The 26405-nt window shown below is 42.6% G+C and overlaps 1 protein-coding gene across 5 annotated transcripts in view; it reads left to right on the top strand.

Moving 5' to 3' along the window:
- The window catches only part of Klhl14 (kelch-like family member 14), a 106509-nt gene that overhangs the window by 17422 nt on the left and 62682 nt on the right, over positions 1-26405 (top strand). For all 5 annotated transcript variants that reach the window (NM_001108885.2, XM_087593199.1, XM_087593198.1 and 2 more), the window contains 1 exon segment: positions 14141-14262. In NM_001108885.2, the coding sequence (NP_001102355.1) occupies positions 14141-14262 (122 nt within the window).

The raw sequence follows: 26405 nt of genomic DNA, 5'->3' as shown, positions 1-26405 counted from the left end.
ACTGAAAAACGACAGGGCTGAAATAATATTCTGTTTCTATTTTCCATCTATCTGTAGAAGATAGAAAAAAGTAACAATAGTAATTCATTGAAAAGTATGAGGAAAATCTGTTGGAATTTTGTATTTCTGGCTTATTAACATGCGCAAAGGGGGAATATTTCCGAGGGAACATTTTGAAATTATTAGTCCTTAGGGAATTCACTGCCTCTTGATGAAATTTGGGTACCTGCTACCCTCAGGCATTTGGGGAATAATTCAAACCTCACAGCAGAGGGTCCACAACTCAGTTTTAGGGTGTGCAGTAAACTTCGTCAGAATAATTTGTTTCAAGAGTCAGAGATCTGATGGCTGGAGTGGACTGACTGAGCGGCTGGATTTCAGAGGCCCTTGTGAATGTCCCTCAGAGGGCCCTGGGAAGATCTCCTAGACCCCATTGTCTTCCAGCTACGGTTCTCTGTGGCACCACTACCCCACCCTTCTTGGGTTGTTGAAGCAGCAAAGAACCTACAGAACCGGCTCCCTATAGGGAGAGAAGGGAAGAGAGGAGGAAGATAAGAGATTCCTATTTCACTCGCAGCAGCAGGGTGTCGCTAAGCTGGATCCCACAGGCCACAGCTCATTGTCTCTGCAGCACACCCACCTGCGCTCCCCTCACTCCCAGGTGACAGATCTTCCTCAAATAAGAACATCGGCTTCCTTTACTTTAGCCCTAGGATGCTTTCACAGAATCACCTCCCCATCCTACAGACACACCCTGGGTCTCTTCTGACTACTGTCCGACTCCTTTTCTTGTAAACAGACACCTCGGCCTTGCCATGAATATTCCAGGGAACGTCTGGAGTCACATAGCCAGTTACTAACTAACTTTTCTTGTTGTCTCCCTGCATGGCCACTCCTGCAGTGACTCTCCAACTGGAAAGAGCCTGCTTGGCAGGAGGCTGGCTCCAGTGCCTCCGAGCCAGCTTCAGAGTTTCCCCACGAGGAATCTCTCTCCGAAGTTACAGTAATGGAGGAAACCGGGCTCCAGATCACACAGTGGGGCACGAGACCACTGTTCCTTTAAGGTCTTTTGAACAACGAACTTTCTTTCTTTAGCATATCATTTTGTTAAAAAACATTTGTTTTGACTCAGACTCTGCGAGATACCATGTTAGTGGGGTATGCTAAAATCTAACTTGACTTTTCTTCATTATTCCATGATCTCGTGTCTTTCCGTAGCTTTCGCAAGCGTTCTTTAGCTCAGGAAGGCATCCATGTTTCTTCTGAAATCCAGCCAGACAGGAGACAGAGAGCAAGAGAGAAAGCTCAGCAGTGAGACTTGTTCTTGGGAAGGGCACGTAGTCTAATCATTAAATTCAACATTACTTGGGAGTGCATTGCTCTATAGGCTACACGGAGCCTAAAGGGCTTTTTGGGAAGCTGTATAGAGCCTCCTTGTCTCCAGGATACAAGGATAAGACCTTTCTTTCTCTTCTTGCACGGGCACTGAATAGCTCAGTGAGTGGTGAGACCCCGCCTTGTAAATGGGAGGGTTAGGCTGAGAGCTAATATTTGCCACGCAGCTTCCTCCTAGGGATGCGGGAGGATTAATGAGATGTTATTTCTGTTACAACTGACGCTCTTCAGAAGAGAGGTGCCAAGCACTAGATACTGGAATTAAGGATATACAGTTAAGCAAGCAAAGGAAATGATGTTCAACTGTTTCCGGTTCACAAAAGGTTGAAGAGTGTGCTTGGGTTGGTAAAAGCTTGCCTTACAAACATGAGGACCAGAGTTGGTGGCACACTTGTAATGTAGCTCTGGAGAGGGAGAGACAGGAGGATCCCTGGGGCTCGCTGGCCAGGAAATTAGCTTAATTGGTGAGCTTTAAGCCAATGAGAAACCCTGTCTCTAGGAAGGTGAACCATCGTTCTGAGGGTGACACTCAAGGTTGTCTTTCAGGCTCCACAGTCAGAAGCTCACACATGCATACATGTACGCACACACACATACACACACACACATACACACACACACACACACACTTAAAAATAAATCAATCCATAAATAATAAAATGTAAAGATGAACCAAAGGTTGCTTTTTTCTGGGAAAGGGAGGAGGAGGGTAGAAACGTGTAAGAAAGCAGTTTGCTGGAAGTTGCAGCAAGAATGGGGTATTCAGATGGATCTGCCCTGACCTCGAGGATTATGATTTAAGACAGGAGCAGGGACTACACTTCACAGACTCAGATGAACACATTAACTCTTCCCTGCCCTATCTGCCTCAGTTGTCATCAGCTGGTATGCAGACTTGGTGACACACACACACACGCACATGTACAGACACACACACAAACACACACACACATGCACATACACACATACACACACACACACACACACGAGTGGTCAACCACACAGGTAATATACAAAGCTATTGTTGAGCCAGGCACACCTGTAATCCCAGCTCTCAGGGAGCTGAGGCCAGATCAGAATGTGAGGCTAAACTCTATTATGAGCTCCTATCTCAAAAAACAAACCAAGAGCAAAAGTTGTGGCTCAGTGTGCAGAGTGCTTGTTTCGTGGGTGCATAGCTCTGGGTTCAGTCCCCAGCACTGCAGAAAATTTCGTGTGATAGTGCAAACCATAATCCCAGCAGTAGGGTTATGGAGGCCAGGGGATCAGACAGGCAAATCCATCCTCAGCTCTGGCTTCTAGCTGCTGCTGGTAAGAGGTGGGATAATTCCAGGTGGTGTGTGAGAAAGTATTAGAAATAACAGATTGTGTATTGCTAAGGTTTAGCAAGTATTAAAAAGAAAACACTGCCACAAAGCCCATGATCTTTTAAACACAGCTGCTCAAAACCATACTTCATAGTACTGGCTACAAAGCACTATCACCCAGGGAAATATGTTTATATAAAAACGAACAAGCAACAAGAAGAAAATGATATTGGGTCCTACTCTAGATCGTTACACAAGAGATTAGGAGCCCCTACCTTAGACAGTCTCTAGCATTTCTAACATGCACTGGAAGCACCAAGGTAGGCTAGGAGAACTGTTTTAAAGCATTGTTTAAGTGAAAATATACATATATATATATATAGTATGTGTGTATACACATAGATAATAAGTATTTAGAGTTGTTCATATGTGTGTGTGTGTCGTGTGTGACATAAATATCTCTTACATCTAGTACATGTGTCCCAAATGATGCTGATAGCTAAAGCCTTACACAGTCGTGGGTAGCTCCTATTCTGTGAGACAAAACCGAACCAAAGTAACCAAGTAACATTTTAGGGCTACACATGTCTGTCATTCCAGCACCAAGGAGCTGGAGGGAGGAGGATCATAATTTTAAGGCTACTTCTGTCTAAATGATGAGTTTTAGGCTAACATGGGCTATGTTTTTGAATATCAAAAAATATCAAAATGCCCTCACCAAAATCTCACCAACACCCCAATATAAAGAATAGGGCAATTGCTGAAGAAAAACAACAAAAGCAAAGCAAAACTAACGAACAACAAGAACAACAGCAAGAGCAACGACAACAGCGATGACAACAACAACAGCAGCCAAAGGGCACGGTCATAACAATAGCAATTGTTTGACCCTGCTCCAGTGAGAATAAAATCAGGAACAGTTTAGGGCAGTACATTATGAAGGTCGGATTGGATTTGGGAATCAGTCAATATGACTTAGTTTTCTACTGAGATAGTCAACTTAAAAACAAGAAAGGCTATTGGAGGTCCCCTCAGGCTTCAGTCCTCCATAGACCTGTTGTTCTCTTTGGAGAGACTGCCCATCAAAAACATGTCCAAAGCTAATGCCTGCCTACTGAAACAGTGAGGAACCAGAGTCCTGTGTTCCCAGCCAACACACACACACACACACACACACACACACACATGAAGGTCTTCATGTGATATTTCACACACTCTTCCTTCCACAAAGCACCCTGATTTCTCTCTATCGTTTGCTCTTTGGACCCCCTCCCCTTACTGGATCCTACAACAGGTCAGAAACCAGTGATATAAATAATCCAATGTGTTTCTGACTCTCACTGTACGAGTGACGTCGAATTGTGCCATTCATTCTTAAATTTTATCACAGCGGATCTCCAATCACTTAGCAGCACTCGCTGAACACCTTCCATGGACTGCATGTGTTTTTGCTTTTGAGTGTAGTTGGCAGTTTTCTCAGCCCGAGTTGTCACGATGATGGGATTGACCAACTCATATACTTCCTTCTTATGAAGTTTATATCTTGCATGGGACCAATGCTCCCCAGCCACGGTACGGCTAGACTCATGGTGAGAAGCTAAGACCACACAGTCACCTCAGAGTCACAGGAGAGCACTGGGAGAAAACCCCAGGGGAATGCCCGGATGAGATGGAGAAACCCAAGCCACCCAAAAAGCTGGCAAAGAGGCCCACACCCCTTCCTCTAGTCTTTGGTCTGTTAAATGGGGATAATGACACTGTGTTTACCTACCTTGGAGAGACATTACCAGCTCTATTTAAAGGCTCTTCCCATGAAAGCTGCTGTGTAATTACCAGGAGCAGCTATGATAAAGAAACCCAAATACAACAGCAAATCAGCTGGAGCCGATCCTCGGGGGAGTTCACTTCTCTGGAAATTTTTAAGAAAGGGTAGCTAGCAGCTCTTCTCTGAGAGTGCTGGGCTGCATTTGGCTTTAGGCTTCTGGAAAACTAGCTGACTTTTGAAACCTCCTCCTGCCCAAGAACTCAGGACCTTCCCCTGCCTGCCTTTTCTCTACAGCCTAAGTGACTTCGAGCCCTTTGTGTGTCTGATTTTTTTTGTGTGTTTTTCACGTTTTGAATCACCAAGTCTCCTGCACCAAAAATGGCTTGCGAGCAAGGCTTTCACGTACAGAACAGGAAAAGAGAGAACGTAGATACTGTAACACGAGGGGGAAATGCACCTCGTAGATGGCAGGGAGTAAAAGCATCTGTGATAGCTTTGAAGAGGATTGTGGATAGGGGAAATGGGTGTTGGGAAAAGCACTTGCAGTTCAAGTGAGGATCTGGGTTCTAACCCTAAACACCCATGTAAAGCCAAGCACAGCAGCACTGTTGATCATTCTAGCACTCCTATAGTGATGCGGGAGGCAGAGATGAGGTGGAAGTCTGCCTGGTGGCTAGCTGAGCACACCCAGTACAAACAACAGAAACCCAGTTTTAAATGAGGCGGAAGAGGACCAGCACAGACTGACCTCTAAGCTTCACACACATGTTGTTCACACCTGCACACACAAAAACATGAACATGCAAACACACATATCACACACACACACACACACACATCTTTTAATAAAAGAGGGTTGAAGTAATTGATTATCAATGTCAAGCTGTGCTAAGATTCGTTGACAAACTATGGATACATAGGCTCAGGAGTGCAGAAAACAGGGATCCTATCTAATGTGCTTGCCAGAATCTACTCCAGTAGAAACAGGGTGAAGGCAGGGTGCTGGAAGGAAGAGGTTCAGGGCTTGATCCAGTGTTGGAAGGAAAGAACAGATACCTGCAAGTACACACAGGCAGCCCCCCCCCCACACATTCCATATGTGTATATGAAATAAATAAATGAGTTTAATTTTTAAAAACGTAAAAGAAACTACAGCAAGTGGGTAGAAGAACCATGGGCAACTGAAATTAGTGACTCAGATATCCTGGGTTCCTGGGCTAACATTACAGCCACGAAAGTGGGTACATTGAATATATGACTAATATCTAGGACATCATCACTGTCAGAAGCCCACTGATTTTATATTTTTGTTAATCTTGCTTATGGAATTAACCATTCTGGCAATTTCTAAATAGTGCAATATATAGTATATGAAAGGCTTCTAAGCAATAAAAAACTCTAGAATTCCAGAGGTCATTTTCACAAGAGTGCTTTGTAAGGTTAAAAATGATGCCTAAGATCTTTACCAATCCTACAACAGATAGAGGGCTTATATCCAAAATATACAAAGAACTCAAGAAGTTAGACCGCAGGGAGACAAATAACCCCATTAAAAAATGAGATTCAGAACTAAACAAAGAATTCACAGCTGAGGAATGCCGAATGGCTGAGAAACACCTAAAGAAATGTTCAACATCTTTAGTCATAAGGGAAATGCAAATCAAAACAACCCTGAGATTTCACCTCACACCAGTGAGAATGGCTAAGATCAAAAACTCAGGTGACAAACAAATGCTGGCGAGGATGTGGAGAAAGAGGAACACTCCTCCATTGTTGGTGGGATTGCAGACTGGTACAACCATTCTGGAAATCAGTCTGGAGGTTCCTCAGAAAATTGGACATTGAACTGCCTGAGGATCCAGCTATACCTCTCTTGGGCATATACCCAAAAGATGCCCCAACATATAAAAAAGACACGTGCTCCACTATGTTCATTGCAGCCTTATTTATAATAGCCAGAAGCTGGAAAGAACCCAGATGCCCTTCAACAGAGGAATGGATACAAAAAATATGGTACATCTACACAATGGAATATTACTCAGCTATCAAAAACAACGGCTTTATGAAATTCGTAGGAAAATGGTTGGAACTGGAAAATATCACCCTGAGTGAGCTAACCCAAACACAGAAAGACATACATGGTATGCACTCACTGATAAGTGGCTATTAGCCCAAATGCTTGAATTACCCTAGATGCCTAGAACAAATGAAACTCAAGACGGATGATCAAAATGTGAATGCTTCACTCCTTCTCTAAAAGGGGAATAAGAATACCCTTGGGAGGGAATAGAGAGGCAAAGATTAAAACAGAGACAGAAGGAACACCCACTCAGAGCCTGCCACACATGTGGCCCATACATATACAGCCACCCATATAGACAAGATGGATGAAGCAAAGAAGTGCAGGCTGACAGGAGCCGGATGTAGATCGCTCCTGAGAGACACAGCCAGAATACAGCAAATACAGAGGCGAATGCCAGCAGCAAACCACTGAACTGAGAATAGGACCCCATTGAAGGAATCAGAGAAAGAACTGGAAGAGCTTGAAGGGGCTCGAGACCCCTTATGAACAACAATGCCAAGCAACCAGAGCTTCCAGGGACTAAGCCACTACCTAAAGACTATACATGGACTGACCCTGGACTCTGACCTCATAGGTAGCAATGAATATCCTAGTAAGGGCACCAGTGGAAGGGGAAGCCCTTGGTCCTGCTATGACTGAACCCCCAGTGAACGTGATTGTTGGGGGGAGGGAGGCAATGGGGAGAGGATGGGGAGGGGAACACCCATAAAAAGGGGAGGGGGAGGGATTAGGGGGATGTTTGCCCGGAAACCGGGAAAGGGAATAACATTTGAAATGTAAATAAGAAATACTCAAGTTAATAAAAAACAAAAAATGATGCCTAAAAATGATGCCTAATAACGATTGCTGTCACTTGCCAATTGATCACTATGGGAACGACATGAATATTTTCTTGGTATATAATCCGGATGTTAGCTAAGCAGCTTTCCAGGTCTGGTAAGATTCCTACAAACCTCGTTCAGTTCCATGACTTGTGGAAACGTACTGGGTGGATTAAAAGTTTGGGTCACTGTACCTTCAAAATCCCTGTGGAAAACTTTATCTCCCATCAGGACCGTTTCTTGTTTATTTATTTGGTTAGTTGGTTTGGGGATATCTTTGCATTTTGTTGTTGTTGTTTTGTTTTGTTTTGGTGAAGAGTCATAAGGGTGTGTGTGTGTGTGTGTGTGTGTGTGTGTGTGTGTGTGTGTTTGTGTGTGTTATGGAATTAGTGGACTCTAAATAGGAGACAGGAAAAAGATTGCTTTCTTCTCCTGCTCCTAATTCCTCTCACCTCCTGAGGAATAAACAAATGGTTGGCCTTAGGAAGAGTTAACTCTGCTCTTACTTCAACTTCTCAGTTTCCAAAGTGAGACATAAAGGTCCATTGTTCATCCCGGGGTCATTTTGTTACACAGCCTGAGCTGACTCAGATACCCATCCTTATACCTGTAACACTTGTGTTTTCCTGCCCCTGCCCGGCCCTTCCCATACATGGTTGCTATAGTTACAGATATAAAACAACTTTCATAAAAGCCTCACCACCAATGGGTGTGGTCAAGACTTTGAAGTTCATAGAAAAAAGTCACAAATTCTTTCTATTTTTCCAACCTCTCACTATTGGATAAGGCTGGAGGCAACAATTTCTTACCTTCCTCCACAAGGCAAAGGCTTTTTTCCAGCCTGTCATTCATTTTCTAAGGAACCAGCTTTATTATAAGAAGCAACATTCACTACCTCACAATGCCTACATGGCTTCATTTAACCACCATCAGGCAGCTGAGGCCAAGGGTGAGCTCAGAGATAGAAACTTCAGACGTGGCAGAAAGGGAACTTAAATGCAGCTGGACAGACCCTTCCCTCAAACTTAATCCAGCCCTTTAAAGATGGGATAGTAACGATCTCGTCTAACTTAGACTAGTCTTCAAAATGTCTTGCTTTTCTATCAAGCTTTTGTCCAGAGAGAGAGAGAGAGAGAGAGAGAGAGAGAGAGAAAGGAGAAATCACTTTCTTCTAAATATATGGAAGGAATTTCAGAGCAAACTTCTCAAAAATATATATCATTTCAGAAGGCAGACTAATTTAATAATAATTAGTTAACAGTATGGTAGTATTTAATAATAACTTAAATAATCTGAATGGAGCCGAGGAGCCGACTCGGGGTAAATAGCTTGCTGAGCAGAAGTAAGGGACTGACTTCTAATTCCCAGAAGCCACAATCAGCCCAGGTACAGTCGTGTGTGTGTGGGATCCCAGTGGTTCTGTGGTAAAACTGGAAGCAGAGGGTAGAATTCCCAGAAGCTCGAAGGTCAGCAGTGAAGGCAGAGACCGGAAACCCTCCTCAAACAAGGTAGAAGGTGAGGGTTAACGTTAACAGATGCAGACCTCAGGGCAGTGCAAGCCTTATCATTTCTAGTCAGTCTGATTTGGTTGGAGATGCCAGACATGGGAAAGACACAGAGGAATGCTTCATATGGGTGACGACAATGACACAAAACTCTGCTTTGCATAAATATTTATTACAACTGGCTGTCCTGGCACCCACCTTGAATCCCAGCAGAGGCAGGCAGATCTCTGTGTGTTTGAAGCCAGCCTGGTCTACATGAGTTTCAGGACAACCAGGGATATGTAAAGAGACCCTGTCTTGAACATCCTAAATAAATAAATAAAATAAATAAATAAATAAATAAAATATTTAGTACAAATAATAGAATCAAGTTTGGGGCCATTTCATAAATTGTTAAAAATTCTGCCCTAATTCTAAGTCAGAATTCATTATATATATATATATATATATATATATATATATATATATATATATATATAATTCATTATATATATATATATATCTCGAACTTAAGCCAGCAACTCGAACAGCAATTTTCAGCACCAAACATTCTATCAGAATCCAATGCAAAGGTGTAGCATTTACAAAGTCTGTGTCCATAAGGAAGTTGTGTTTCTATAAAAGCATAAAGCATGTATGTAGAGAGGACGCTGCAGCTCTTAGCTTTCAGTGTCTTGACTCTGAGCTGAGGTGTACGGGTGGAGCTGCTGGTGCCGTGGCACGACAGTGTGCGTACGCAGACCAAACACACGTGCACAGAACAAGCATGTGCAGAGCACACACATCCTATGTCAGAACAAGGGCCGCGGTGAAGTTGCCCAGTGTAGCATGGGTGAGCGCTGCTCAAATCACCGTGATTCTTTACCAATATTGAAATGACTTTCAGTCATTGTGGGCCCAGAAGCCTTTTTACTGTTGTCAATTCTCTTTTTAAGAAGCTGCACTCTAAAAGTTCTAGAAGGGTTATTCAATTCAAAAGGGCAGTGGATGAATTTAACACACCCAGGACTTTCAACAAGAATTTGAAAAGTAAGGTCTATTTCATCATAAACTTCTAAAAGCCAAGAGAGATCACTTATGAAAAATAACGGTTGGGGAGAGGGCTCGTCAGCTCGAGGAGCTCACTGCTCTTACAGAGGAGCAGGAGTTGGTCGCCAACACCCACATGGGACAGCTCACAACTGCCAATGACTACAGCTTTGATGAATCTGACACCCTCTTCTGCCTTCTGTCATGTGAGGACATTCAGGCAAAAGGATCACACGCATAAACTAGAAACAAATAATCGTTGAAAAGCAAAATACTCTTGTATCATGTTGAGAGCTGAGCCGAGTCAGGAGCCTTAAGTGGGGGTATGCAGCTCTTAAGATCTTTATGAAGGCTAATGTCTTGGTTACTTTTCTATTGTGAAGAGACAACATGGTCAAGGCAATTTATAAAAATTGTTTGGGGGCACACGTACAGTTTCAGAGCATGAGCCCATGACCATCATGATGGGGAACATGAGAGCAAGCAGGCAGGCATGGCGCTGGAGTAGCAGGTGAGAGTTTCATGATGAGACTACAAACGCCAGCAGACAGAAAACCAAGTGGAAGGGTTTGGGATTTTGAGACCTCAAAGCCCATCTGCAGTGACCACAAGGCTTCTCAGAATCTCAGGAATGGGGTCTTTTTCATGTATCACAGAACAGATCGCTTTATCTGGCCTGTGTCCCAATTATGAAAGTTTCAAATCACTGAGATATAAATAAATGAGACTTTACTACACTCGGAGCACCAGTATGATGAAAAATTTGTTTACACCAAGAGGTTTTAGATCATCTTTCAATCATTCATCCCCTGAACCAAAGTAGGTATGCAGGAGAGTGCACACACACACACACACACACACACACACACACACACACACACAAATGTGACACATGGTAAATGTTGGGTGGCCACTGAGCCGTAACGAAGGAGACCTTCAAACCCATCACTTTCCTCTCCTTATTTTTTGGATGTAAGAATCTAGGAACTCAAATCAAAGCATCCAAACTGTTGGCAGGACTGCTCCAGCTCTTTACTTACATTTCTCTCATTTCTTCTTTTTTTAAATACTGGTATTTTTTGGTCCTGGTGATGATGTCGGAGAGGGTAATGAAAGGGATATTTTTAAATAATAAATGTCGTAAACAAATGAATGTGTTAATAAAGACTACGCTATGGAAAGAGCTTCTAAAATGTGGACCATCTTGCTCTAATAAGGAGTTCAAATTCTTGCAACAAAACAACACTTGTAGATTTTGCCTAAATTTGAACTTGAAAGCTCTGCTGGAGTTATTTAGGAAAATAAATCATTAAACCTTCCTTCAGCTCATTAGTATAGATTCCTCGAATTTTAGTTTTGCAATTAACAAGATATGTATTCTGTACACAACTGTATATTCATTGTTTGAAGTGTTAAGTTTCATCCAGACAAATTCTTTCAAGTATGTCACGTATGTTGGCAAAGCAGAGTTTTAGGTTTTGTTTAGTTTTAAAACTTGTTGCTACGGGTTAGGGCAATGGAGTTACAAGCTTTAGAACTGAATTGAATAAACAACCATATTTTGGTAAACTATTACAATAGTGCAATAGTACCAAGAGGTTTACAATGGTCCCAAAGGGTTGAAACGTATCCTTGTCCTGCAATGCAGCTCTATATGTCAGCTACAAGTCTATCCTCTGATGGAAAACATCAAACCAACGAAGGAGATGGGGTTTCTTTTCCTCCCATTGCATTGCCCATGGAGATTTTGATGGGCTGGGGATTTGTCTCACTTAGGTAGAGACTTTCAATGTTACTGGCTAGCAACCCCTCTGGGTGTGTTATTGTTGACCAGGTTGGAAGCTTTGACCATTTACAAACTGTTCAGGAACCCTGTGTTGAAAGAAAGTCTACTTCTTGAGAACACACAGACATGTTGAGCAGATGCCACAAAGACTCTGTGCCTTCTTTTCATCCTTAATGATGGACATCAACACCCCTGTAGAAACACATTAGCATGATCGGTCCAGGGAAACTAGGTTTACCAGGGAATAAGATGATTTTGACAATACACATGAGCCAAACACATGTTTCATTTGGTCATGTATTAAACAGTCCTTAAAAAAATAAATATAAGATAGCCTTTTTACTTTTTTGTTGTTGCTGTTGTTAAGCAAACCACTTCTTAGAGCCCTTTCCTCCATATCAGTTATGTGGAGACTGCCCCCACCTGGGCTCTGACAGCATGTATACATACCTACAATGTTAGGACAGCCACAAACTTATTGTTACTTCCATTGAGCACTAATTACCGTCACTAACTTACATACATCAACTGCATCCATCATGACTTCTCTTACACAAATAGAATGCTTGATTGTTTGAGCCCCAAAATAATAGTTTTAAGATCGAAAACCCCATATAATCAGTTCTGAGAACATGCATTTACAATATTGCATGACCCATGAATTACCTGTGCCTTCCAAATAGAAAAGAAGAAAAGCTAGACCCCGGTATTCATTTGCTTGCAAGTCACTGAAGACTGAAATTCGTACCATGTGGTAATCTTTGTTGCATCTTCTGTCTGTACGTCAGGGTGCCGTTTAAGTGTGGGCTCACTTTGAAGCAGTTGGGCCAATGTGTCTTCACTTTTGTTCATTTATATCGAAAGGACAGAAAAATGAGTGTTTCAAGCTGCTAATTGTGTGGGTCATTTATCTATTGGTACAGCTCCCTCTATTGATGCCTAGGAGTGTCATTTTTCCAGAAGGTACTTTTCCTACCCAGGCATGCTCAATGCCCTCCATGCATTCAAAGGCACCAGAGTTTCATTAAAGGAATTCTCTTGTTCCCTTCCTTCATATGGAAATGCCATTAGCGGGATTCAGTTAACTCTGAGCCTTAGGTTCCTAACAAATGCAGGAAGCTTCTATATGCCTATTTCAGCAGGCATCCTTGAGTCCGAACGGACTGGATATGTCATCGTGGATCCAGTGTCACACTGTGGGGCTGCGATTAGATTTAAGAGGAACCCTTTTGTATCTATTGACTTTTTTCCTTCAATCATGGTTGTTCCATTTCTCTCCCTGCCAACCACCTTGAGTCTTTCAGGTAAATGAAAAGTTCAATTATATGTAAAGTGAGTGTTAAATCAGCAGGCCCCTTGTGGGGGTCTGGGCTTTCTCTCCCTGCTTCAGTGGCAAGTGTGCTCGATCCATTACTGTTCCTGAGGATTGTACATCCATCAGGTCATGTGGGCTGGCCAGGGTGCATCTTATAGCTTTTACTGCATCTGAGACATTGCAGGCCTGTTCTCAGGAACTGCCAGGCAGACTGGGATTCACAGTCACGGTTAATAGCAGCGAATTGCCAGCTCTTGATGGGTGGGTAGTCACTCCTTTCAGTGGTTGCCCCCTGGGGGAGAAGGTAGAAAAACAGAGGGAGGGAATTAGAGTGGCTTTGCACAGTTGAACAAGTTCATGCCGCTGGATCAGTGGCAAGCATTGGCAGGGCTCCACTCTGGGGAGGCTCCCAACGACATCACAGTCTCATTTTTACCAATTGGTGCTGCTGTATTACCAGTGGAGCACAGGGGGAGAGCAGAGGGGAGGGCTAGCCAAAGTGGGGGTGGGGTGGGGATGGAGGCAGACGTTGAAGCTAAATTAAACAAACAAAAACAAAAATGCATGCTCAGACAGGTTCTCACACACACACACACACACACACACACACACACACACACACACACCCAGATAGACCCGTGCTAATTGTACCAAACTGTATTTGAAGTTCCCTGGGTGATTAAAGTGTAGACTCCCAAACTCTCTGCATAACCTTATTTTTTTCAAGGTTCTTTGAGTGGAGAATGGCTTATAATAATGATTTTGACTAATACATTTTTTGACATGCAACTTGAATGCTTAGGCTGAGTACAACTTTAGAGCATTTCATGTGTACTGAGCTGTAAAGAGTGATGATTTAAAGGGCTAATATAAGGGAAAGGTCGTTCTAGAATGAACCTCTAACAAATTGCATAAAGGAAGCTTATTATTCCATGAGTATAGGGATATGAAGCTCTTCCGATCATTTTTCTCCTTGGTTCAAAAAAATGGCTGAGATATGACTGGGAAAGGAAGGGAATGAAGGAAACAGAAATGTGCAAGCAAGAAACAGTATTTGATGGTTATGATTTCGTTGCCATCTAAAGGACTCTGCGCTAATACGGTTATTCCTCTCCTCTTTTGTTTTGGGTGAAGAATTCGCTCTAACAAGAAAATGCTGCTGTTGGTTGGAGGGTTGCCTCCCGGACCAGACCGGCTCCCCAGCAATCTGGTTCAGTATTATGACGACGAAAAGAAGACATGGAAAATACTCACAAGTGAGTGCGCTTACTTATTTCCTTGCCTGTGTGTTTCAGGTTGGAGCTGTCTTGATGAATTAAAAAAACACAGTTAAATCAAATCAGACACTGTATCGATCTGCTACCCTTTGGAGGTTTGTTTACGTATCATGGGAGATTTAGAGTAAAAGACTAAATTAACATTGCCGAGGTAGCCAATTTGGTAGACGAACGAGCCTAAATTAAAGCTGGTCTGGTTTGTGTTTCTGTGACTGTCAGAATGGATGGGGGCAGTGCAGGGAGCAGAAATTGTCCCCTAGAAGTGCTTCAGTTGGAGAGCTTTGTCGTCACTGATACAAACCTGAAAGGTTGTTTAGTAACACTAGTGAGTTTTCTCCCATCAAAATGGTAGGTAGCTTAGCTCATTATCTGTTACCAAAATCAATTTGCCCTTTAAGCATCCTTGCCCACCTTTAGTCTAGAAGACCAGGTATTTCCAGAAATGGCCTCCTTAGACTGCTTGATGGACAGATAAGTTCATGGCTTCCCTCAGCTCCCTTAAACTGTGCTTGCAAATGTCCAGCCAAGGCTCTCTTCTCCTCTTGAAGGGTGATTGTGTTTTACAGCAGAACTCTTGCCTTGGGCACTGAGATTTGGAGCGTATTGTTGTATCGGTTATGATTCCTGATCTGATGCAGTCACGGAATCAAAAATCATCGTTTTTTGAGTGCAGTAGGCTGCTCACACTAGTCCCCTTGTGGGCACAGTGGCTGCACTGGTCAATAAAACTAAATTTTAACTGTCAAAATTGCCTGGAGCTGTATAGATAAAATAATAAATGAACAATTTTGATCCATGAATCAAAGCCATACATTTAAACCCAACAAAAGTGAAAGTTAACTTCCTTGCGTGTATGTCCTTAAAGCATTTGTGTATTTTAGCAGATCGTTCTTGTAAAAGCATTTCCTTGGCTCTTCCCGAAAGCCCCTTAAACTAACAGGAGCAGTGGAAGTTCTCCCTTAAGAGCAGAAGAGGAGAGAAGAACTGTAAGGTGGGGCTGAAACAATACACTCAGGAGCTGGCCTACACCCAGCAAAACCAGCAGTAGCATGGTCCAGGCACTGCTCAAGAAGGCTCCCTGGATGCCAGTATAGTGTGGTTGCAGTAAGGGGGTGCCTGGCAAGAAACAGCAAGATTAAGCGGGGAGAGGAGGAAGAAAAATAAGTTAATGATGTCTTTCAAATGCTTTAGATTCTCTTTGGAGTGAAAATAACATCTACCATTGTTTAGATATCTTAGTAAGAATGTCTTTTAAACCAGCTGCATTCTGAAGGTGTGTCAGAAACTAAAGCCAAAATAAGAACAGAGAGCATCTGATTGACAGTGAACTCCTGAACAGATGACGTTGGGAAAAGGACAAAGAGATTTCCAGAGAGAAAGAACATAGAAAGAACACAAGGGATACCATGATTTTCAACTCCACTAATAAAAGATAATTATTGACAAACCCATCTGCTTTCCTAGATACTCCACACTACATCCAACTTGAGATTTACTTGAGACCCTCCAGGCCAGAAAGAAGGATCACAAATAGCATCCCCAAGGCCATATGTTTGATTATTTTTACATTTACTTATTGGTTTATTTGTTTGTGGTGTGTGGAGAGGGGCACCACCATGTGAACGGGAGGTCAGTAGGCAGCCTGGAGGAATCCATCTTCTCCCGTGGTCAAGTGGGAGCTGGGGATCAAACAGATCATCAGACTTGGCAGCCAGAGCCTTTATCCACTGACCCACTTCATCAGCCCCTTCATGCTAAGCCGCGCTCAGAGATACATTATCAGGTTCGTCGCCCAAAGTGAGACAGTTTTGGTCATGAAAGGGGACATGTAAATTATATCATAGGCTGCAGCATGAGTCAACTGATCTAGAACTTCTATATTGCTTGAAAGTATCTGCTTTCGTGGCTATAAAGCGCAAGCTCTCAAATCTGGACTCGAACACAGATCTCTTACTTCGAGCATGCCATACAGATGTTCTGGGTCACTCTCTTACTTGTCAATCACTTGAGTGTTGGGAAATAACATTGCACTTACACCTCATCCAGCATGCAGCACGTACTCAATACATTGCAAATGCCATCACTATTTTCACTGCTACTACCAGTGTTAGCACGGGTGCTGTTTTTATACTGGGTGTAAGTCAATCCCTACAATGTCTCCATGCCAAGTAGAAAATAATACTTCAGCTTGTTCCTCCAGAGTAGAAAATTCATTTTCCATAGTTTTCATATGGAATAATTTATTTCAGATGGAATAATTTACAGACTGAGTAAAACTACTGGGCGGTCACCTATCAACACAACTCATGTGGAATGAGATAAAGATACACACGTAGTGACGTAAATGAGTTCCTACAGTGAGAACGTTCTTACGGACCTCGAACCTTCCTCATATCCCGATATCCCGAGGCTCACTCAGAGCTCTGAAACAGCTCTGAAGTGAGAATGTGCTTTCCTAATACTCTTCATTTTTCTGGGATTTGTGCATTAAAAACATGCTTTACTTCCTGCAAGGCTGGGACCCTGTGGCCCCAAGTGACAGCAGCATTTCCACATTTGTTAAAGAAATGATGCTAATTTGACATGGATCATTTTTGTTGGTTTGTATTTGTTAGACTGAATTAGAAATTTATCCAAATCTGGGGTGGGGGTGGGGGTGTCATAGCCATTGCGGGGTTCCATGTTATTTGAGACAGGAAATTATAAATGAGAAACAAAAGTCTCTCTTTAGGAAATAAGAATATCCAAAGTCTCCCCAAATATTAGGGATTGTAGAATGTTCTGCTGCCATTCTTTTGACAGTAATGCTAAGCTAGTTCTCAGAGGGGGGAAGGATTGCAGTTCAAGGTGAGTAACCATCTATTTCCTCAGTCTTCTAGCTTAGGGTCTGCTTGTTCATGCAAAGACTGTCCTCATGCAGACTAACGAATCAGCCATCAAGCTCCTGGAGTTAGTTAGTCTCTAAGCCTTGGAGTATTTTTCTCACTTAGCTGGAGCAAGAATTTCTCACTGTCTTGCAGACATGTGTCCCTCCCAAAGAGACTGCTACCTAACCAGTCACACCCATTGCCTTATGGGAGCTACTTCATGTGCATACATTATACAACAAGGAGGAAGCAAAAGGACTTAGGGATCATTACTTAAGAAAAAATAAACTGAAGAGTACAGGTGAGCTACAGGAGGGAAAGAATATCCGTGTAACGCTGGAATAAAACTTCAAGCATCGTAGATGTATCCCAGTGATAGAGCACTTGCCTAGAATACATAAGTACCCAAGTTCAAATACCGCCATTACAAAATCGATCAATAAATAGAGGAGTAGGGGCTTGATCCACCCAAACAGCTACTCTTCCAGAGGACCTAGCATTGATTCCCAGTGCCCACATCGGGGTTCACATTGTTATTGTTCTAGTTACAGAGAATCTGGCACATTCACTTGACCTCCATGGGCAGCAGACACACACGCAGGCAAAGCATACACATAGAGTAAGTCAATCTTTTTTAGAAGAAAGGGGAAATTGAGATGCACTTTTATTCATTTTTATTTTGCAGAGTTCTTTCTTAATCTTTAGCAAAATTTCCCATTTTAGTCTTTCTTTAAAGAATTATTTTACGTATGGGAGTGCACTGCCGCTCTCTTCAGACACACCAGAAGAGGACATCAGATTCCATTACAGATGGTTGTGAGCCACCATGTGGTTGCTGGGATTTGAACTCAGTACCTCTGGAAGAGCAGTCAGTGCTCTTAACTGCTGAGTTGTCTCTCCCCACCCCCATGTTATTCTTAATTTCTTAGAAAGCAGTAGGGGGGCATGAATGCCATAATGGCTGAGGTAGAAAAGCAGATCTCCTACCCTGCAAGCCCTCAGTCTTTGGCACAAAATTCAAACCAGTCAACTCCCTCGGCCTCTGTGTACTTTTTGTAACTGAGTTCTTGGTACACACTCAAGTTTTCACAAAACTCACATGTAGAAGGTCCTGAACCATTTTCCAGGGGACAGTGTTGAAAACCTGAGGTTTGTCACTCCTGTTCTGAACAGGCACGTTCCTTTGCTGACAGGTCAAGGCACTTCCCGTGAGCAAACTCCCTTCCTCCTACATTTCAGATAAGGCTTCTACTTAGCGCATGCGCACGTGCATGCGTGCCGTGCGTGCCGTGCGTGCCGTGCGTGCCGTGCGTGCCGTGCGTGCCGTGCGTGCCGTGCGTGCCGTGCATGCCGTGCGTGCCGTGCATGCCGTGCGTGCCGTGCATGCCGTGCGTGCCGTGCGTGCGTGTGTTCTTCCTTCTCTGAGTAATTACAGAGAAGTTAGTGTCAGAACGTAGATGTGTGCTCATGGGTCCCCTTTGGTAACCTTAGGGTGAAAATAAATGAGCTGAGCTCGTTCTTTCTTTTTCTAATGTTTACATTTTTAAGTTAAGTTTTACTTAACTTAGCATTCAAAGGAATGGATTTTTACATTTATTTGTTTGTTTTTTTATTTAATGTATATGAGTGCTCTGTCTGCATGAACACCTGCATGCCAGAAGAGGGCCTCAGATCTGGTTGTGAGGCAGCATGTGGTTGCTGGGAATTGAATTCAAGATCTCTGAAAGAGCAACCAGTGTTCTTAACCATTGAGCCTTCTCTCCAGCCCGAAGGAATGGATTTTATTACGGCACTTTCATACATATATCCCAGTTTGCTTTGCTTCTGTTCTCCGCCCTCCCCCTCTGCTCTCCTGTGTCCCCCCTCTTCTCTTGCTGGACCCGTCCCTCCTCCCCATCCCATCTTCTCTATGAAACAGTCCTCTCTCCATTTTCATCACACACACACACACACACACACACACACACACACACACACACACATACATCTATTTTTCTGTAAGTAGCAAATAAGAGGCAATAAGAAAGTAACTAAATAGCTACATATGACACTGACCTTTGATTCCCACAGATAAATGCAGGTTTGATCACATTCTCTAATAAGACATAGAGTAGTGTACGTGCTGCTTTTTGGTGGAGCACTAACTCCGTGTGCTAATACAACCAGTGGGGCTTCTTCCCTCGATTCTTCTGTTTAAGTTCAGTCAGCTTCTGTCCTTTGAGAAAACGGATAAAGTTAGTCAAAAGGCTAATAAGTGTGTGTGTGTGTGTGTGTGTGTGTGTGTGTGTGTGTGTGTGTGTGTGTAACTGTGGATAGTACACAGTGCATGTGTGGTCAGAATACAGCTTGCGAGAATCAGTTCTCTTGTACTGTGTGGGTCCCACGGACCTAACTCAGGCTGTCAGTTTCGGCAGCAAGCTCCTTTACCTGCTCAGCCTTCGCAAAAGCCCTAATAATTGTTTATGATTAACCTATTCAAGAAAATAAGTAAGTTCGGTTGTTTTGGGGTGTGTGTGTGTGTGTGTGTGTGTGTGTGTGTGTGTGTGTGTTTCCTTTTATTTATAGTATCTTTTTTACCAGAAATTCCAAGCTACAAATTATTTAAAATAATCAGACCACTTGACAGGACGATAATCCATAGAAAATGAATCCTGCATTTCAGGAGAAACCAAGAAAAACATTGGGATGCTTCCAAATCATTTGAGAAAATGCCCAGGAGGACTTTAGACCTACTAGCAGCCCTTACCCATCCACAAAGCAAAGAGTCAGTCTTGTGACTGACCAGGTGAACCATGACATCGATCTCTCCTCTCAGTAACCCAAGGGGATCACTACAACATACAGTAAGCTACAGAGGAGACTAGAAAACACCAGCTATCTGTGGGAATACAAAGTGGGTGGGCCCTCACCTAAACCAGGGTGTTAGGGGAGCTCTCTTAAAGTGACCCTTAATTTGGAGAAAATGGGTAAGAGTTAGCTAGGTAAAAGGAAAAGCATTTTGGTAAGAGGAATACCTCAGAATACCAGAGAACATTTTGACACCGATGGGAACTGAAAGCTCTAGGAACATCTAAGCTTGGTACAGGTAGTATGTGACAGACCTGAAAACTTAACCAAGAAGCATGTCACATCAAGAAATTGTCCAGACTGGTTCAAGAATTAAGCATTTGGAATTAATTACTTCACTGGAAGGGTGTTTGCCTAGCATGTGGAAGGCCATTGGCTCTCCAGCTACACAGGGAGAAATGAAGACAAACTAGTTACTTGGGGTTTACCTGATTTAGGGGTTAGCAAAAACATGATGATCTAAGTCATTTATATCATGGTGTGACAATTGTCTCACAGCTTGGAATTTGAGATCAGGAAGCAATTGTTCCCATGGCTTTTGGCAAAAAACAAAAATAGAAAGAATTGTGCCTTGACTTTTTTAAATATGTTACCACCTAATTTTACCTTCAATGAGCTCACTCTAATTTGAAATACATGGCTGTGCATTGCTATATATCTTGAATTATTTGCTGCTGAAGATTCACGCACCAATGCTTTAGTGGATTTTTCATAGATTTTTTTTTAAATGTATGTGTGGTGGCCACTCCCAATCCTGTGTTTCAAGGGAGCTGGATGCCTGAAAAAGCCAGTAGGCTTGCTTTGACTTCTCTTGATTATTTCCAGCTTATACTTCCCTTAAATATAGTAATTGCTTTTTCTCCAGCGAGCAGCTTGTGTACAAATAATTCCAACGCCTTCTTCACACACAGGCTGTGGGGTTTGCTATTGAGTGTGGCTTGGAGGTATAATTCATTAAGGCTCCTTAGACGTCCTGTATCATTTGTAGGTAAACTATAAATGGGGCATGGGAAACTCTTAAATATAAGCCCTCACCCAAGCAACTTTATTTCCTTACCAAATATAACTGATGTCTCCTCTGTTACATGAGCTGAAACAGAGATTACCACGCCCTTACCAAGTTTAGACTTTTGTGGACAAAAGCAGCATTAACCAAAGTATCAGTGTATTATGCCAAAGCATGACAGTGTCCTAGAAGAGTGATAATATAGAAAAGTCTCAGAACGGAGGGACATGGTGCACTGTAGGAGTTATGGTAAGCATCACCAAGGAACAGGCAATTTAGCTGAGAATTAAAGGCAGGCAGAGGTCCAGGTAGAGATGAGAAGGGAGACTTCTCAAATAGTTAAAACTGAATACATGATACTTCAAGAAAACAAGTCTGGGGCTGGGAAGATGGCTGTGTCAGTACAGTGCTTGCTGTGTAGCCAGGAAGACCAGAGTTCTGTCTGAACACATGCGTGAAAAGATGCACAAGTGATACACACACTTATGTCAGCATGAAGAGAGGGGATTGCCTGCAACTCACGGACAGTCAGCCTAACCATGGACAAGGCCCAAACCCCTGTGAGATATCCTGCTTCCCAAAGAAAGGTGGTTAGGAGGCTAATCTCTGGCTGCCACATGTGAACATACATGTGAACACTTACCAACGCACACAGATGTGTACCAGCACAAACACACATCTGCACCTACACAAACACACACACACACACACACACACACACACACACACACACACACCGGGCTAGGAACAACCTGGCTAAAGTGCTCAGCAGAATACAGCCACACAGCAACTTCTATGAAAGGCTCACAGTTTCAGACTCCACGTCACGTGTGGAGAGGAGGTGCCATGTACAGAGCCACTGCAGAGCAGAAATGAGAGCAATAGCCTCTGGGTCTCCATCAAACCATGGTATGTCAGTCCATCTGACCACAAAATGCTATTAGTCACCCAAGTCCAAGCACATGCGATTTAATCTGGGCTGACCCACTGTAGCCATGAAAATCTACACGAATCCAGTGTCCCCGACATAGTAGCAACTTTATAAAATAGAACTAATACAGGTTAAATGAACCAAAGCAATTGATGCTTAGGGGTCAAGAATATAATCTAGGTTTAAAGAATAAACTGCACATTCTGATGTGTGAGCCACAGGGTTTACATACATGATTTCTGGCAAGTTATAATTCAATGCAATTTATCTGTATCTTGGAAGCTATATACACACACGTGACTACTCATACATTTGCACACACACACATACACACAAGTTAGCACTTCTAGAAACAGGTAGATCTAAGGTGAAACATATCTTCAGGCATTTGTTGCCCAGATCATGGGTTTCTTACTTTCTGATCCTGTTTCCTCATTTGCAAATTAAGCTAATTATACTCACTTCATAGGATTCTTCCTGGAATCATACTATTCAAATAAATCTCCAAGTTCAATACATAGACCGTAGTTCTTCTCAGTCAATTTTATTCTACTTTAGTTTAATTTATGTTCTTTAAATTAAAACACAATATTTTATGTATATGACTGTTTTGCCTGTTGTTTATCTCTATACTGTGTGTGTACCCAGTGTCCATGGATATCAGAAGAGGTCATTGGATCCCCTGGGGGTGGAGATACAATTGTGAGAATGCGCATGTGTTTTAGGAACCAAACCCAGGTATTTTGGAAGAGCAGCCAGTGCTCTTAACCACTGGGCCATCCCTCCCGTCCAACTTATATTCTTTCATAACCAAGTTAAAAAGAATAAATAAAAAATTTGACTCATGTTCACAAAGGTTTGGGAAATAAGACACACCATAACCAATCCCATGAAGCATCTGTGTATCGCTCTTGTGGGCTTGGCTATGCTCTGGTAATAAAGGAGTAATATTTTAGAGAGTATAAATAACAAAACAATCAGTTCCTCACTCCATCTACACATTGAACACATGTTGGCTCTTAGCCTCTGCTCCACGGGGTCATTTAGGGGTCCAAGCACATGGACTCCAGATGAACACAGAGGGAATATGGCACCCAGACCTGTGCTGGAGCAGAGATGGAGTTGTCGGTTGGACATGACTATAGTTCCTGTGAAGTCTCTGTCAGCCTCATAGGGTTCAGGGAAAGAACCAGAGCATTAGACGGATCAAGCATTGCTCCTTCTGTATCTTTCTTTCCCATGAGTCCTCATGCTCCTCATGTTATGCTCAGAATAGCCAAGTCCCTTCCCAGCATCCTCCAGTCTCCTCTTGTGGACAGCTCTGGGCAATGGCCTCCAGTCTCCTTATGCGGAGAGTTCTGGAAGATGGCCTCCAGTCTCAGGTGCAGAGCTCTAGCCGATAGTGTATCATCTCACCATCCAGCTTATTTGAGATTTTTCTTGATCTGGACCCAAAATAAAAGACAAATAGAGATTGTGAGGGGAATCTGTCGAGGGATGGCTCTGTCCTACTGCTGGGTCCCCTTCAGCTTAGCTTCCAACCCTTTGTTCTTTGCAACCATAGGCTTAACTCCATGGAGACAATTTTCCATTCCCCTCATTGGCCATACCTGAAGTGAGGCTAAGGCATGTGTACTTTTAGGATGTGCGTTTTGAGGGAGAAAAATATTTTCCTAGCTACATTTAACATTAATAAATAATTAGGGGATGAGGCACCGTGGTGCACACTTTCAATCCCAGCCCTTGGGAGGCAGAGGCAGGTGAATCCTGTAGTACATCCAGGTTAAGCTTATCCCCGATGAACTTACAAAAAGATGAGACTCCAACTGTGGTTATTTTATTTGGCCTTGACAACCCCTTATCTCCTCAGCACTGTTCCCCAAATACTTGCTATTTCTTTTGGCCATGTGCTTATGCTCCATCTCCCCTCTTGGCACCTGCCTCGTCCTCTCCCTTCTCTCCTCATTCTCTCCCTTCTCCAGTGCTCATTCAGATAACTCAAGCAAACAAACAAACAAACAAACAAACAAAACGAAACAAAACCACCTGCTTCTGGTTCCTCCAGTAATTGGCTGTACGCCTGTTTATTTAACCAATAGTTTAAAATTAAGGAACAAGGTTAGCACAACAAAAGCTGGGAACCAAGAGAATTCCTTTATAGGCCTAGAATTTAGCATTACAATACATAGCAATAGATCAAACCTCAACAAATATCTATGAGTTCAAAGCCAGGCAGGTCTACATCGTGAGTTCCAGGGCAGCCAGAACTATGTACAGAGACCCTTTCTTTAAAATAGACAAATAAATGGGAATATTTGGGTTTGAGTATGTAATTCTTAGCAGCTTCTTTGAATTATGTTGGTGGATTTTTTGGAATTTAAGGCTTTAGAAAATGACAGTTGCTGTCATATGTTTCTATCCATTGCGTGACTTACAATCATGTCCACATTTATTTTCTGATATATTTTAAGTTTATTTATTTTGTTTGTTTTGTTTGCCTCTGTTTCCTACCTTTTCACAGACATTCATGAGTGCATGCACACATCCTTCTAATGCTCTCTTGGTAAATTTTTTCTTTTTCACTGTTTCTTGAGTACAGTTTACTCATTCTTAATTGAATTTTTCTTTTCAAAAATTTATTTATTACTGTTGTATTTGTGTGTTTGCATGTGTTGGGAGTGAGAGTATAGTGTATTTATGGTACAGAAAATGTGTGTTCAGAGGACAACCCTGGGACTTAGTTCTGTCCTTCCACCATGGGTTCCAGTGATCAAACTCAGGTCATAGCAAGCACCTGAACCTCCCGAGTCATCTCACCAACCCCCTTAACTGAAATTTTCTTCCCTGACAACCAAACTCAATGAAACTACTGTGGAAAAATATAGCTTTAATTTGTGTTTGTCGTGAATCAAGCTTTGGTTTACACATTTGGTTAAAATTCTAAATTTCATCTTTTGCCAGATAGGGGACATTCAAAGCTGTGTTCATACACACACACGCACACACACACACACACACACACACACACACACACACACACGGACAGGGTTGGGACAGAGACAGACAGACAAAGATTTCTGGGTTCTGTTTCCTTTCAGTTCCATTTAGAAATGAGCAAATTATTTCCTGAGATCCTTTCTTAAAACAAGCTTATCAAGTGCAACTGACAACCACCAATGCATGTGACCAACAGTGTGTTTTCCAAGCTCTGCCTTAAAGCTGGAGGCTCACTAAACAACCCATTAGCCTTCCAACAAGGAACAGATGTCATCAAGTAGTCTTTCTATATCCCGGCAATACCCTCCTTCTTTCCTGCACCCCATAGGAACTCCCTCATCACTGGCCAGGGGTCCCTTTTGGGATTCACACCTGCATCTGTCAATTAAACATTCACAATCACCTCAGAACTGTACCAAGATATGTACATGCGTATGGCAGGTTAAGTGGGATGTGTTCTACATCCTGTTCTTGTGCTTGCATTACTAGAAATTGATTCTTAAGGCTTCTCATTAAAGCATCATGTTCCACCCCAAATTATAAGGCCACACCTAACTCCAATGTACATCAAGGTCTGTCTTGCCAAGGTATCAGGAGAAGGATCAAAATATTCGTTAATTTTATTTCTTCTATATCCTGTTCTAACCACTCTAGTTTCCACTGAATCCACACTGGGGAAACCAAAAGTGAAGAAAATGCTCCTGGGATAGACTCCTTTTTATGCAGTCCAAGTTCAAAGCCCAAGGACGGCACTGAGCATGTGTGGGGTGGTCTGTCCAGCTCAGTTGATGTAATCAGGACAGTCTCTCACAGGTGCTCCCTAGGCTTTCCTCCTAGGAGGTTCTAGAGCTTGTCAAATTGACTATCAGTCTCATTGTTCACAACCTCCCACCACGTAACTATTATCTAATTGATTGTTGGGTTTTGTTGTTGTTGTTTTGTTTTTTGTTTTCACTTGTTCAGAGAACAAACACAGTGCTTTGCATACGTTATGCAAGTGACCCCCCGGGCTATATCTGCAACCAACCCCGTAATATTTAATACCCTGTCTTATTCTATTTTTTTTTTACTGCTAATAACTCAATACTAGAAACAGGGTAAGTTTTAAAGAGGTTGATCATAGCTCACAGTTATTGTCCAAGGTCAAAAGATCGATCGTGCCAGGAGACTTCTTCCTGGCAGAGTCCCAAAGTAACACAGAGTATCACAAATGTGCTCCGGCGCCTTCATCCCCAGTAGAGTACCATGGAGTTTCCACTTTGATAGCCTTATCCCAGCCCCATTACATTCCACAGCAAGGATTAACTTTGAATATGAACCTTGGAGGAAGTCTTCAAACCCAAATCAATACAGCACAGCATCTCATTCTGCATATGTTGGGCTCACTCTTGCAACATGCAAAATATTCTCATGCATCCAGTGAGAACGTTTTAGTAAAGATAAATAGCTCTCTCATGCTCCTTCGGCATCTTCT

This window comes from Rattus norvegicus, chromosome 18 (assembly GCF_021556685.1).
Source record: "Rattus norvegicus strain SHRSP/BbbUtx chromosome 18, alternate assembly SHRSP_T2T, whole genome shotgun sequence".
Classification (NCBI taxonomy): Eukaryota; Metazoa; Chordata; class Mammalia; order Rodentia; family Muridae; genus Rattus; species Rattus norvegicus.
Note: the sequence above shows the minus strand (reverse complement) of the source record. Positions and strands in the feature narration are given on the sequence as shown.